General features: G+C 36.5%; 1 protein-coding gene across 5 annotated transcripts in view; it reads right to left on the minus strand.

Annotated features, from left to right (window-relative positions):
* Positions 1-1,343: 1,343 nt before the first annotated feature.
* RAP1GDS1 (Rap1 GTPase-GDP dissociation stimulator 1) overlaps positions 1,344-14,524 on the minus strand; it is a 169,276-nt gene continuing 156,095 nt past the window's right edge. For all 5 annotated transcript variants that reach the window (XM_015063560.3, XM_015063558.3, XM_015063557.3 and 2 more), the window contains 2 exons: positions 7,315-7,443; positions 1,344-3,255 (listed from right to left, as the gene is read on the minus strand). In XM_015063560.3, the coding sequence (XP_014919046.1) occupies positions 3,128-3,255; positions 7,315-7,443 (257 nt within the window). In that variant the 3' untranslated portion in view covers positions 1,344-3,127. The remainder of the gene's footprint in view (positions 3,256-7,314; positions 7,444-14,524) is intronic.

Here is a 14,524-nt window from a genome sequence, read left to right on the forward strand (position 1 = left end):
ACAGAACCAGGATGTGACTTCAGATCACACAATAAAGACCTTACTCTTTCCACTAATTACACTTAAAACAGTTTTCACATTTGTCAGACACCCCTATAAAACATCAACCTATGAAGCTACATGGCATTAATTATGTATTGTATCTATATAAATTAAGAGAACACATCTGTAAAAAAAAAAAAAAAAACCCCTCAATTTTCCTGGTTACAGCTATGAAGATTCATCCCAAATATCATTGAGTGCTTTTTAAAAGATACTTGTATAATTCAAATATTATGGTTGCCTAGAGTTCTGACTTTAAAGCTTACTGATTCTAGTTAACAGCTGAACACAAAGGGGGTAAAACTTACCTAACAGACATTTTCATCCCTCATATTCAGAATTAGATAATAAGCTTTCCAATGACACCAAAGAGCATTTCTGTTTGAAATCTTCACATGCAGGGTTTCTCAGAACACTTCACACTAATGCTTATATTTAAGAGCTGCATTTTGGTCCAAGTCAAAATCATTTCACAACCAAAAAACTTTGTCTACATCTCCATGGTTATCAGATAATATGCACAAGCCATGTTTTATCAAGTTGAAAACACTGAATTATGGACCAGCATTTAATTAGTTTTGCTTTGAGCACAATGAGGTTAGTCTTAGGGTGGGGGTGGGGGGTTAGCAAGATCCCAAGGAGGTAATGGGCTTCCTTCCCAGGAGGGAGAGAAGACATTTTAGCGCATTTCACTCAGACATCATCTTCCTTCTAATTCCTGGCCTTTTTGCTTTTCAGCTATGCTCTAATCCTGACACCGCGATAATTAATGCTATGCCAGGCGGTTCCTCCCATTGTCTCCCTCAGAATGCATGTTTAATGGGTAGCAAACATTTAAATGTGGCCTCTAGAACTAAGATTAAGTAGCAAGATATATGATATAGTATTGCCTGTAGACTCCCACCTCCTGCCCTGGCAGAGCAGCATGTCACCCAGTTTGGTGGACCTCTGTTATCATAAGGGCACAGCCTTCTGGTCTCGCTGTAGAAAGACTGGTGATTAGAAATGTACTTTGTTTTGCTGCAGATGGGAATTCCTAGTGTATCAATTGATTGCTGGTAGGTGGCCCAGATGATAGCTTCTCTTAAATCTGTAACTTTTGGATGCTTCTGACTTGAGGTTTTCTATATGATGCTTTCAATAGGGATAGATCCTATAAAAGATATTCTTGGAAGCCAAAAACACCTAAATCTCAATTTCTCTATGTAAATGGGAATTCATCAACAAATACTTAGCACCAACGAGCAATTACTGTTCTAGGAGCTGAAAATAGAAGTAAAATATACAAATAAACCAAATGATGCCATAATAGTTTGATATACTATTTATTTATTTAGTTATTAATATGGATAGCCTATTCAACATTACAGATGTTTTTCAAAACCTATAATAAAATATAGTCCACTATCCAGCCCAGAAGAAGACAATAAACAAGATCATTCTTACAGTAAGTGTAGCATAAGCACTCACAATAATCGTTCCTTTTCTGGACATCAAAGGGAACAAAGTTTCTTTACCTCCACTGAGGTTTTAATTTTCTTGAATTATGGCTGTTTCTGAGTCAAAAGTCCAACTTCAATCACTCCATAGATATGTGCAGCATCTCCCATTGGACAGGAAAGAGCTTCTGTCACCCCGGGCAGCCCATTCTACTGTCCTGCAGTCCTTCCATATTGGAGCCCATCATCGTACCTTTCAGCCAGTATTTGTCAAACTTGTGCATGGGGACAAGACAGGTATGTCACAAGGATCTTTTGATTTACAAAGATTGTGTTTCAAAGTTCTAAAAACCCATTTGGTGGTAGTAGTGGCAGTGAAGAATACACTATATTTCGCCAAGAGGGTCTTCTCATCTCTTGGGTCTTGGCGTTGTCACCTTTTCTGATAGCTTTAAGATCTATTGCAGTTCTCTGTGGCAAATGGAGGTGGGACACTCTAACAGCTACTTGGTATGAGGCCATCTGCAGAATGAACTGGACTGGCTACTATGGCTTTTATAACCTGCTTCCTTTCTTTAGTATAGACAAACTTCTTTCTTAATCTTTTATTCTATGTACTGCTACTTCTATTTTCTTAATCATGTTTCCTATGTCCCGCTAGTTCTACTAGAAGGTTTAAAAGGATTATAACAGGGGAAATGTCTTGCTTTCAAGCTGAATGATGAAAAACAGCCAAGAAAAACCAAAAAACCCCCCAAAAGAACTACCCTCCGATGAACTATACTCAATTTCCTTAGGTGAAAACAAATGCCAAGTGACTTTTAAAGACAAGTGTTGGACGACGCTGATTGATAGAAGTGCTGAGGTCAAACTATATCAGATTCTAAAATATAGAGAAAAAAAAAAGATGTACTTAGTGTAAAATAGATTCTTCAGCCCCTTAGTTTCATGCTGAAAACCACAAATATTTTCAATATCAGGCTACTGATGATAGCCAGTTAACTATGAAATTTAAAAACCTCAGGGAAGTCTTGCCAAGTTTGTGGCAATTTCAAGAGTCTACATAGTTAAGAAGAAGGAGAAACCATAGGGTAAAGAGTGAGAGCATTGGATTTTATTTAACTCTAGGTACCATGGTTTGACATTATTAAGTAAGACTAATGAATGAGCAGCCATACAGTTTTTTGGTCACTGTGCTTCCCAAGCACCAAAAAATGGAGCTATTTTTACTATTCAATTCCATCTTTAATAAGCTAGACAGATCCTGCTGCATTCTTGTTTGTTTCTAATTTACCAGTACATTATTATGTAGTTTACCAAGTGTGAGGAGCAAGTCATTATGTAGTACCAAGTTTACATCATCATAGGACTACAACATGCACATTCTACTTAATGTAGCTCAAGCAACAGGAATACAAGAGAACAGTTATGGGGTGGAGACTTGTTTTTGACAAATTCATGTTCACACTAACTATGGGTTTAGAAATCTTATTGGGCAGGTACCTACAGCAGTTCTTCAATTGGTACGGGAACATTACACGCATGCACAAGTGATACGGAAGAAAATGAAGCAGAAGAGGCAGCTGGATGGGAGGACAAGGGAAATCAGAGGTGGGATGATGCTGTGTGTCAGGGAAGGGCGGTTCTCAGCTTGCCACAGTAAGTCTCTGCTCTGTGAGAGAGGCCTGTTGGGCAACACTTTTGTTCTCATGACTGCGAAGTTTGGATACAACATCTAGAAAGGCCAAATCCTGTACTTCCTTGTGTAGAGATTCTGGAAGACAGAAAACAAGATAACAGAGATGCTTCTGTTAAACTGTTCTAATCTTACTATACAGTCTATCCAATACATATACCCAAGATGTTTATTTAGATAATATTTTGAAAAAACTGTAGTAGCCTAGAAATGCTAAGACACTTTTAAAGACAAGGTTGGGCACAGCAGTAGCCTAGAAATGTCTTCTTTATAGATGTGTTATAAAAAATCAAAGGAACTTTACTTGCCATATTTATACATAGATAAATCAAATGTCAAGTTCTGTAGTCTCAGTTTGATTAGGGTAATGAGTTATAATGAAACACAGCTCATTGTATGATCTCAAGTTTCAGTTATATACCCCTTGACTCTATCATCAGTTCAAATATGAAGTCGATGACTTAAAAAAAAAAATCTCAGATCTGATTCAAATTAATTTTGTGGCAAATGAATAGGTTGTACTTCACACATCCCTTCAACAAATTTCTGTGTCAACAGGCTTCCCTTTTTATTCCTTATCATCCTCTTTCTGGCTTTCTTGCTCTATTTAACCTCAATTACAGGAAAATACAAGGCTCTTCTTAAGACTTTGAGACTGCAAATGAGAAGACTGAGGTCTAGTAAGTTTAATGTAATCAGCATTCCTTAAATTGATATATTTACATTAAGAAGACTTGCGGTCTTATTGTAAATAATGTTTTTAATAGAAATAGAAAAACACATCCTAAAATACAGATGGAATTTCAAAGGACTCTCAATATCTAAAACAATCTCAAAAAAGAACAAAGTTGGAGGTCTCACACTTTCTAATTTAAAACCTGTTATAGATCTATAATAATCAAATCAGTGTGGTGCTGTCTTTATATCATATAGATAGGTTGCCATATACACACCCACACCCCAACAGAATAAAGCAGAGATCCCAGAAATAAACCCTCATATATGTAGTCAAAATTTTTGACAAAGATGTCAAGACCATTCAATGATGAAAGGACAGTTTTTTCAACAAATGGTGCTGGTAAAATTGGAGAGCCACAAGCCCTTATATACAAAAGTTAAATTTAAGAACTAAAACTGTTAAGACTTAAAATAGAAAGGGAAATGACATTGGAGTTAGCAAGGATGACCTTGGATATGCATCAGAAAACACAGGCAACAAAAGGAAAAACAGATATACTGGACTTCATCAAAATTAGGAACTTCTGTGTACCAAAGTATACTACCAATAGAGTGAAAAGGCAACCCACAGAATGGAAGAAAACATTTGCAAATGATATATCCAATAAAAGATTAATATCCTAAACATACAAAGAACCTTTTCAACTCAACACAAAATGACCCTATTAAAAAATGGGCAAAGGACTTGAATAGACATGCCCCAAAGAAGAAAAACAAATGGGTAATGAACACATGAAAAGATCCTCAATGTCACTGTTAGGGAAATGCAAATCAAAAGCACAATTTGATACCACCTCAGACTCCTCAGGATGGCTATTACAGAAAAAACAAAACAATAAATGGTAGAATGTAGAGAAATTGAAACCCATGTGCATTGCTTGTAGGAATGTAATATGTTGCAGCCCCTGTGGGTGATGGTTTCCCCCAAAATTAAACTTGGCATTACTGTATGATTTAGCAATTCCATTTCTGTGTATATACCCAAAATAACTAAAAGCAGGGCCTGAAAAAGATATTAGTGCACCAGCGTTTTTATAGTGGCATTATTTACAATAGCCCAAAGGTGTAAATAACCCAAATGTCCATTGATGGATGAATGAATAAACAAAATGTAATACACGTATACAATGGAAATTATTCAGCCTTAAGAAGAATGAAATTCTGACACAGGTTACAACATGGGTGAGCTTGGAGACATTATGCTAAGTGAAATAAGCCAGACCAAAAAAAAAAAAAAAAGCAAAAAAACCAAAACACTGCATGATTCCACTTATGTAAGGTACCTAGAGTAATAAAATTCTCAGAGACAGAAGACAGAATGGTAGGTGCCAAAAGCTGGGGGATGGGTGATTGGTGACATATTTTAACGAGTACTGGGTTTTAGTTTGGGAAAAACAATGGTGGTGATGGTTGTATAACAGTATGAATGTACTCTGCCAATACACTGTACATTTAAAAATGGTTATAATGGTAAACTTTATGTATATAATAATCTCAATAACAGAGTCTCTGCAAGGGAACAAGACATAAAGAACTAGCAAATGGGAATTATAGGACCCAAAACTATAGTACTTGAAATAAAAACTTACTGGATAATTTCGAATAGAGTGGAGTAGAATGGAGGGGATAAAAGAAATCAGTGAACTTTAACAACAACAGAAATTACCCAATTTGAACAAGAGAGATAAAAATCTGGGAAAAATTTAATGAAATATTCAGGGGCCTGTGGGATATAACTAAAGATCTCACGTTCCTGCCACTAGAGACCTGGAAGGAAAGGAGAAATAGAGTAGGAATGAAAAAGTACCTGAAGAAATATGGTTAAAAAAAACTTTCCAAGTTTAGCAAAAGACATAAGCCTACCATGAAGGTGAGAAAACTTGAAACAGAATAAACCCCCCAAAAAATCCATGCCAAAACACATCACGGTCAAACTTGAATATTAAAGACCCCTCCCCCCCCCCCCAAAAAAAAACCCAACCCTTGAAATGACACCTTACCAACAACGGAAAAAAACAACAGGAAGAGTGAATTTTTCTTAAAGTATGGAGGCCAGAAGAAAGTGGCACATTTTTCAAGTGTTGAGAGAAAAGAACTGTCAACCCAGAATTCTATACCCAGAGAAAATATTTTTCACAAAAAGGGGAAATAAAGACATTCTAAAATAACAGAAAACAAAGAAAATCTGTCACTAGTAGACCTAACCCAAAAGAATGGCTAAAGTAGGTTCTCCAAATAGAAGGAAAATGTTTTTTTAAAAAAGAAAAGGAACCTTGGAACATAAAGAAGGAAAACAACACATATAGCAAAGATGTAAATAAATACAACAGACTTACTTTCTCTTGAGTTTTCTGAATTATATTTGAAGGTTGAAAACAAAAGTTGTAACAATGTCTAAATGCTGTTGTAAATATATAACAGGAATATCTTAGATAATTATAAATGAGAGAGGGTAATGAAACTAAATGTTCAAGCAATCAACAAGAAGCCATGAATGAGAAACAAACAGAAAATAAAAAAAATTAAACTGCAGACATAAGCCATAACATCAGTCATTACATAAATGTAAATGGACTAAATACACAATTAAGAGAAACTGACAGAGTAGATTAAAGCACATAACTTAACAATACACTGTACTTCAAATATAATGATAAAGCAGATGGAAACTAAAAGCGTGGGAAAAGATCCCATGAATGTTATTCAAAAGAAAGTAGAAGTAGCTATATTAATATCAGATAAAGTAGACTTCAAAACCAAAAAATTACCAGAGATGGAAAGGAACATTACATAACGATAGAAATGTCAATCCACCAGGAAGACACAGTAATCCTAAAGGTGTGTGTATCTACCAAAAGAGCTAAAAAATATGGGAAGCAAAAATTGACAGAATTAAAAGGAGAAATAGATAAATCCACCATTATTTTTGGAGATTTCAACACCCCATCTCAACGACAGAACAATTAGTTAGAATATCAAAATAATATAGCAAACTCAATTCCACTACCATCAACCAAAAGGATCTGACATTTTAAAGAACACTCCACCCAATAAACAGGATATACATTCTTTTCAGTGTCCATGGAACATATACCAAGATATGCCAATGATTTCTTGACCAAATCCCTTAGCTAATATCATGATACACAAAATCAGAACTTGTTCTTTATATGAAATATTTGAGTTGATGACACAGGTATTATTTTTTTAACACTGATTTTTGACTATTTGCTATATGATACTTTCATTATAATCTTTTTGAAATATTTTCAAGTAATCCTATATCCTCCATAAACTAATTTCTAATGTTCTTAAAATCCAAAGCCACCATTTATGACTATTCTATATTTAATGTCAACCATATGTTGATAGATGTAAAATGATAGAAGAAATATTTACCAGATCCCATGAGAGCACAAATCAGGACCATGGAATTGTATTTGATTTCCGGAGCACTTCTCTCATCTGCTAGCAGTCTGTGTAAAATCTGTACAAGTTTAGCACTTTCTAGATCTTTCTCAGCAGTGCCTAGAATATGAAACAAAGTATCAGTTATGACCACTGTTTACGAGCCTGGTGCAATGTGGCTAAACATCGATTCCCTTTCTAGAAACTGACCACATAAAACCCTCCAAAAGGGACTGATTAAATAAAATAACAATGACTGAGAGAGAGAATATTAAATTTAGACCTTATTTAAAAAATAGAGTTAAGAATTCAGATATTTCAGGAGTTTAAGCTTAAAATTTAGCTTTACAATATTCCTTTTAATATGAGGCAATTAAAAATCCTTATTTTGGAAAATGTTAAACACATACAAAAGTAGAAAAGAATACATAGTGATACATTACTTACTATTATGTCCAAACATGTTCATCTAGCTCTAGATTCATTCACCTACTTTCACCCATCCCAAATTATTTTGGAGAAAATCCTAAAAATGACATGGCTTCTTTCATATGTATTTAGGTATGTATCTTTAAGAAATGAAGTCTCTTAGTGCAACTCCTATCAAAATACCAGGAGATTTTCTGTAGAAAATCGCTAAGTTTATACTAAAATTTATATGGAAAGCCACAGGCCCTAGAATCTTGATGAAGAAGTAATAAAGTGGGGGGAATTTTCTACCTGATATTAAGGCTCACTATATAGCACAGTTATCAAAGCAATGTGGTCTTGGTGGAGAGACAGAGAATTTAACAGAGAACCCCAGAAATAGACCCAGAGTGATTTTTGACAAAGGTACAAAATCAATTCAGGGAAGGCAAGATAGCCTCTGCAAGAAACATTGACCTAAACCACACACCCTGTACAGATACTAACTCAAAATGGATTACAGACGTAAGTAGAAAATGTAAAACTATAAAACTTTTGGAATATATAAAAAATTTTCAACTCAATAGTTAAAAATTAGAAAATGAGCAAAAAGGGAGGTGTCATAATGGCAGAGGAGCATGGAAATTCTCTGCTTCTTTCATCCCTGAAATGCAGCTCAATCAGCACCAAACCATTTTGCACACCTAGAAAATTGAGCTGAGGACTAACACAACAATCTGCATAACTAGAGCCACAGAACTCAGCAGGTAAGCAGTGCAGAGAGGTGAACTGGGGGAGAGAGAAGTCATGGAGGGTAGGGAGCTGTTTTTGTTTGCAGAGACAGGGTGAAGACAGCGGGGAGAGTACAGGAAAAGCACTCCCCCCAAAAGCCTCTAGAAAGAAAGAGAAAGAGTGGAAATACCCACAAAGAACTGAACAATAAAGGGAAAAAGGAGAGGATTTCAATACCATTAAGACTCTATAAATAGGGGAGCACAGAGTTGGGAACTCCACAGCTTGATACCTGGTGGGGCTCTGGTGGGAAGGATGAATCCCTAGGAGCATACAGTGAGGTCTGAAGGGTCCTTGGGCCATACGGGGAGAAGCAGGTCCCCTGCCAGGAGGACATTTTGTAGAGGCCGTGAAACCTCCCCACAGGCAAAAGTCCCAGTGGACCCCAGATTATAGACAAGTTTGCTGGTGTTGGAAAAAGGATGCTAGGGTGCAGTGAAGCCTGGAGCCAGATATGTGTTATGATTTCCCTTAGTCCCTGGATCGCTGCTGTTACACCATCATGCAAAATTTTTCTGGGGTGGGCTGGCACCCGGACACAGTCTCTGAAGTGGTGTGCTTATGGGAGCATTTCTGGAGGCAGGCCGGCACTCAGCCATTGCTTGGTGACACCCTCCCCTAGAGGGTCAGAGTGGGTTCAAGCTGCAGGGCCATTAGAAGTGAGGGGTTTGGAAACATAGAACCATCTGAGATAAAATTTGGGAGGGAGGTGCTGCTTGGAAGGCTAATGGCTTGGTGGTGGACAGTGAAGAAGCAGAAGTGGATGGAAGCTGGAGACAAAGGAGGGATGCTTGATAGCCAGTTGGAAAGAGCACAGCTCTGATGCTAGAACCTGGGAAGCTGGGTGATTCCCCTGCACAAGTGTATACACGCATATGCACACCACACCAATCCACCCCAGTAAGCTAAGCAGCGCCACCTAGTGGAGAATGGAGCCGTTACACCAAGCCCCGTCCAATTGTGCCAACCAAGCCCTAGAGGACGACCACAAATTTCTCCCCCTACTTAGTGTATGGACTATAAAATGCTTCACAGTTTGACTTCTAGGGGAAACTAGATGTAATTTCATTCTGTTGACTGGTCCATCTATTCATATTTTGTCTTTTCTTATTCATGGATAGAGAAAGAGAAAAAAATTATTTTTATTTTGTTTTATAAAAAAGATTTTTAAAAATTTTTTGACGATATTTTTATTATTTTTTGTAGTCTACCTCATTTCATTTTGTCCTATGTTATTGTATACATTTTTTAATGTTTTCTTTTTTTCCTTTTCTTTATTTTCCCTTCTCTATTTTACCAAGCTACTTTCAACAAACCACACCAAAATACATCTAGGATCTAGCTTCCTTTACTTGATTTGTGTGTATGTTGTTTTTATTCTTTTTCTTCCTCCAAAATGATGAAACAAAGGAATTCACCCCAAAAGAAAGAACACGAAGAAATGACAGCCAGGGACTTAACACAGATACAAGCAAGATGTCTGAACCAGAATTTAGAATCAGGAATACTAGCTGGGGTTGAAAAAAGCATAGAATTGTTTCCTGCGGAGATAAAAGAAGTAAAATCTAGTCAGGACGAGATTAAAAATGCAGTAACTGAGATGCAATATCGAATGGATGTCACAGTGGCAAGAATGGATGAAGCAGAGCAGCAAACCAGCAATATAGAAGACAAACTTATGGAGAATAATGAAGCAGAAAAAAGAGGGAAATAAGGCAAAAAAGCACACTATAAGAATTAGAGAACTCAGTGATGCATTAAAAAGGAATAACATCCGAATCATAGGGGCCCCAGAAACTGAAGAGAGATAAAAATGCGTAGAAGGTTTGTGTGAGCAAATCATAGCAGAAAACGTTCCTAACCTGGGGGGAAAAAAAACATCAAAATCTAGGAAGCACAGAGAACTCCCATTAGAATCAACAAAAACCAACCATCAACAAGGCAATCAAAGTCAAATTCATAAAATACACAGACAAGAAAAGAATGATGAAAGCAGCAAGGGGAAAAAACTCCTTAACCCTATATGGGCAGACAGCTCAGGTTTGCAACAGACCTATCAACAGAAACTTGGCAGGTCATAAAGGAATGGCAGGATATATTCAACATGCTGAATCAGAAAATTATGCAGCCAAGAATTCTTTATCCAGCAAGACTGTCATTCAAAATAGAAGGAGAGAGCGTTTCTCAGACAAACAAAAACTAAAGGAGTTTGTGACCACTAAACCAGCCCTGCAAGAAATTTTAAGAGGGACTCTCTGAGGGGAGAAAAGATAAAATAAAACAAAAACGACCAAAAGCAACAAAGACTAGAAAGGACCAGAGAATACCACCAGAAACTCCAACTCTAGAGGCAATACAATGGTAATATGTTCATGTCTTTCAGTACTCACCCTAAATGTAAAGGGACTAAACATTCCAATAAAAAGAGATAGGGTAATAGAATGGATAAGAAAATAAGATCCATCTATATGCTGTTTATGAGAGACCCATTTTAGACATAAGAACACCTTCAGATTGAAAGTAAGGGGATGGAGAACCATCTATCATGCTAACAGTCATCAAAAGAAAGCTGGAGTACCCATACTTATATCAGACAAATTAGGTTTTAAAATAAAGAGTGTAACTAGAGATGAAGAAGGGCATTATATCATAATTAAGGGATCTACTCACCACGAAGATCTAACAATTGTAAACATTTATGCCCCAACATAAATAAATGCACCAAAATATATAAATCAACTAATCACCAACATAAAGAAACTCACTGAAATAATACCATAATAGTAGAGGACTACAATACTTCACTTACAACAAAGGACAGATCATCTAAGCAGAAAATCAATAAGGAAACAATGACACACTGGACCGGACTTATCCTAAAGCAGCAGAATACACATTCTTCTCTAGAGTACATGGAACATTCTCCAGAATAGATCACATACAGGGACACAAATCAGCCCTCAACAAGTACAAAAAGATCCAGATGCTACCATGCATATTTTCAGACCAGAACACTGTGAAACTAGAAATCAATCACAAGAAAAATTTTGGAAAGACCATGAATACTTGGAAACTGAAGAACATCCTACTAAAGAATGAATGAGTTAGCCAAAAAGCTAAAGAGGAAACTAAAAAGTACATGGAAGCCAATGAAAATGATAACACCACAGCCCCAAACTGCAAAGGCAGTCATAAGAGGGAAGTATATGGTAATCCAGGCCTTCCTAAAGAAGGAAGAAAGGTCTCAGATACACAACTTAACCTTGCACCTTGAAGAGCTGGAGAAAGAACAGCAAATAAAACCCCAAGCCAGCAGAAGATGGGAAATAATAAAGATTAGAGCACAAATCAATGGTATCAAAATAAAAAAAAAAAATAATAGGACAGATCAATGAAACCAAGAGCTGGTTCTTTGAAAGAATTAACAAAATTGATAACCCCCTAGCCAGTATGATCAAAAAGAAAAAGGAAAGAACCCAAATAAATAAAATCAAGAATGAAAGAGGGAAGATCACAACCAGCACTACAGAAATACAAATAATAGTAAGAGAGTATTATGAGAAATTATATGCCAGTAAATTGGGCAATCTGGAAGAAATGGACAAATTCCTAGAAACATACAAACTACCAAAACTGAAAAAGGAAGAAATAGAAAAATTGAACAGACCCATATCCACTACAGAAATTGAAATAGTAATCAAAAACCTCCCAAAAAACAAGAGTCCAGGGGAACTTTACTGAACACTTAAAGAGGTGTTAACACCTATTCTTTTGAAGCTGTTCCAAAAAAACAGAAATGGCAGGAAAATTTCCAAACTCATTCTATGAGGCCAGCATTACTTTGATTCTAAAACCAGGTAAAGACCACTCTAGAAAAGAACTACAGATCAGTTTCCTTGATGAACATGAATGCAACAATTCTCAACAAGATACTAGCCAATCAGATCCAAAAATACATTAAAGGAATCACTCACCATGATCAAGTGGGATTTATACCTGGGATGCAGGGCTGGTTCAATATCCACAAATCACTCAACATCATACATCACATTAATAAAATAAAGGACAAGAACCACCTGATCCTCTCAATAGATTCAGAGAAAGCATTTGACAAAATATAGCATTCTTTCTTGAGAAAAGCCCTCAAGAAAGTAGGGATAGAAGGATCATACCTCAAGACTACATAAGCCATATATAAAAGACCACTGCTAGTATCATCCTCAATGGCAAAAAAGTGAGCATTTCCCCCTAAGATTAGGAACAAGGCAGGGATGTCCACTCTCACCACTATTATTTAACATAGCAATCAGACAACACAAAGGAATAAAAGGCATCCAAATGAACAAGGAGGAAGTCAAACTTTCACTCTTTGTAGACGAAATGATACTCTATATGGAAAACCCAAAAGATTCCACCAAAAACTGCTAGAACTGATCTACGAGTCCAGCAAAGTCACAAGATATAAAATCAATGCACAGAAATTGGTTGCTTTACTATACACCAATAATGAAGCAACAGAAAGAGAAATCAAGGAAACAATCCCATTTACAATTGCACCAAAACCCATAAAATACCTAGGAATGAACCTAAGAGGGGAACAATCTATACACTGAAAACTAGAGAAAGCTTATGAAAGAAATTAAAGATGACACAAAAAAAAATGGAAAAACAAATATTGCTTTTGTTCATGCTCATGGATTGGAAGAACAAATATTGTTTACATGTCGATACTACCCCAAAGCAATCTAAATATTCAAGGCAATCCCTATCAAAATAACACCAGCATTCTTTACAGAGCTAGAACAAACAATCCTAAAACTTGTATGGAACCAGAAAAGACCCCGAATTGCCAAAGCAATCCTGAAAAAGCAAACCAGAGCTGGAGGCATCATCACAATCCTGGACATCAAGATATATTACAAAGCTGTAATCATCAAGACAGTATGGTATTGGCACAAAAACAGACATTTAGATCAATGGAAGAGAACAGAGAACCCAGAAATGGACCCACAAACATATGGCCAACTAATCTTTGACAAAGCAGGAAAGAATATCCAATGGAATAAAGACAGTCTCTTCAGCAAGTGGTGCTGGGAAAACTGGACAGCAACATGCAGAAGTATGAACCTGGACCACTTTCTTACACCATACACAAAAATAAACTCAAAATGGATGAAAGACCTAAATGTAAGACAGGAAGCCATCAAAATCCTGGAGGAGAAAGGAGACAGGAACCTCTTTGACCTCAGCCAAACTTCTTACTCAACATGTCTCCAGAGGCAAGGGAAACAAAAGCAAAAATGAACTATTAGGACCTCATAAGACAAAAAGCATCAGCACAGTGAAGGAAACAATCAGTAAAACTAAAAAACAACCACAAATGGGAGAAGGTATTTGTAAATGACTTATCAGATAAAAGGTTAGTATCCAAAAATCTATAAAGAACTTATCAAACTCAATACCAAAAAACAAATGATTCAGTGAAGAAATGGGCAAAAGACATGAATAGACACTTTTCCAAAGAAGACATCCAGATGGCCAACTGACACATGAAAAAATGCTCAACATCACTCATCACCAGGGAAAATACAAATCAAAATCACAATGAGATACTACCTTACACCTGTCAGAATGGCTAACATTAACAACTTGGGCAACAACAGATGTTGGTGAGGATGCAGAGAAAGAGGATCTCTTTTGCATGTGGGAATGCAAACTGGTGCAGCTGCTCTGGAAAACAATATGGAGGTTCCTCAAAAAATTAAAAATAGAACTACCCTACGACCTAGCAATTGTACTAGTAGGTATTTATCCAAAGGATACAGGTGTGCTGTTTTGAAAGACTACATGCACCCCAATGTTTATAGCAGCACTATTGACAATAGCCAAAGTATGGAAAGAGCCCAAATGACCACCAAAAGATGAATGGATAAACAAGATGTGGTATATGTATACACAATGGAGTATTACATGGCAATCAAAAAGAATGAAATGTTGCCAT

The sequence above is a fragment of the Acinonyx jubatus genome, chromosome B1, assembly GCF_027475565.1.
Source record: "Acinonyx jubatus isolate Ajub_Pintada_27869175 chromosome B1, VMU_Ajub_asm_v1.0, whole genome shotgun sequence".
Classification (NCBI taxonomy): Eukaryota; Metazoa; Chordata; class Mammalia; order Carnivora; family Felidae; genus Acinonyx; species Acinonyx jubatus.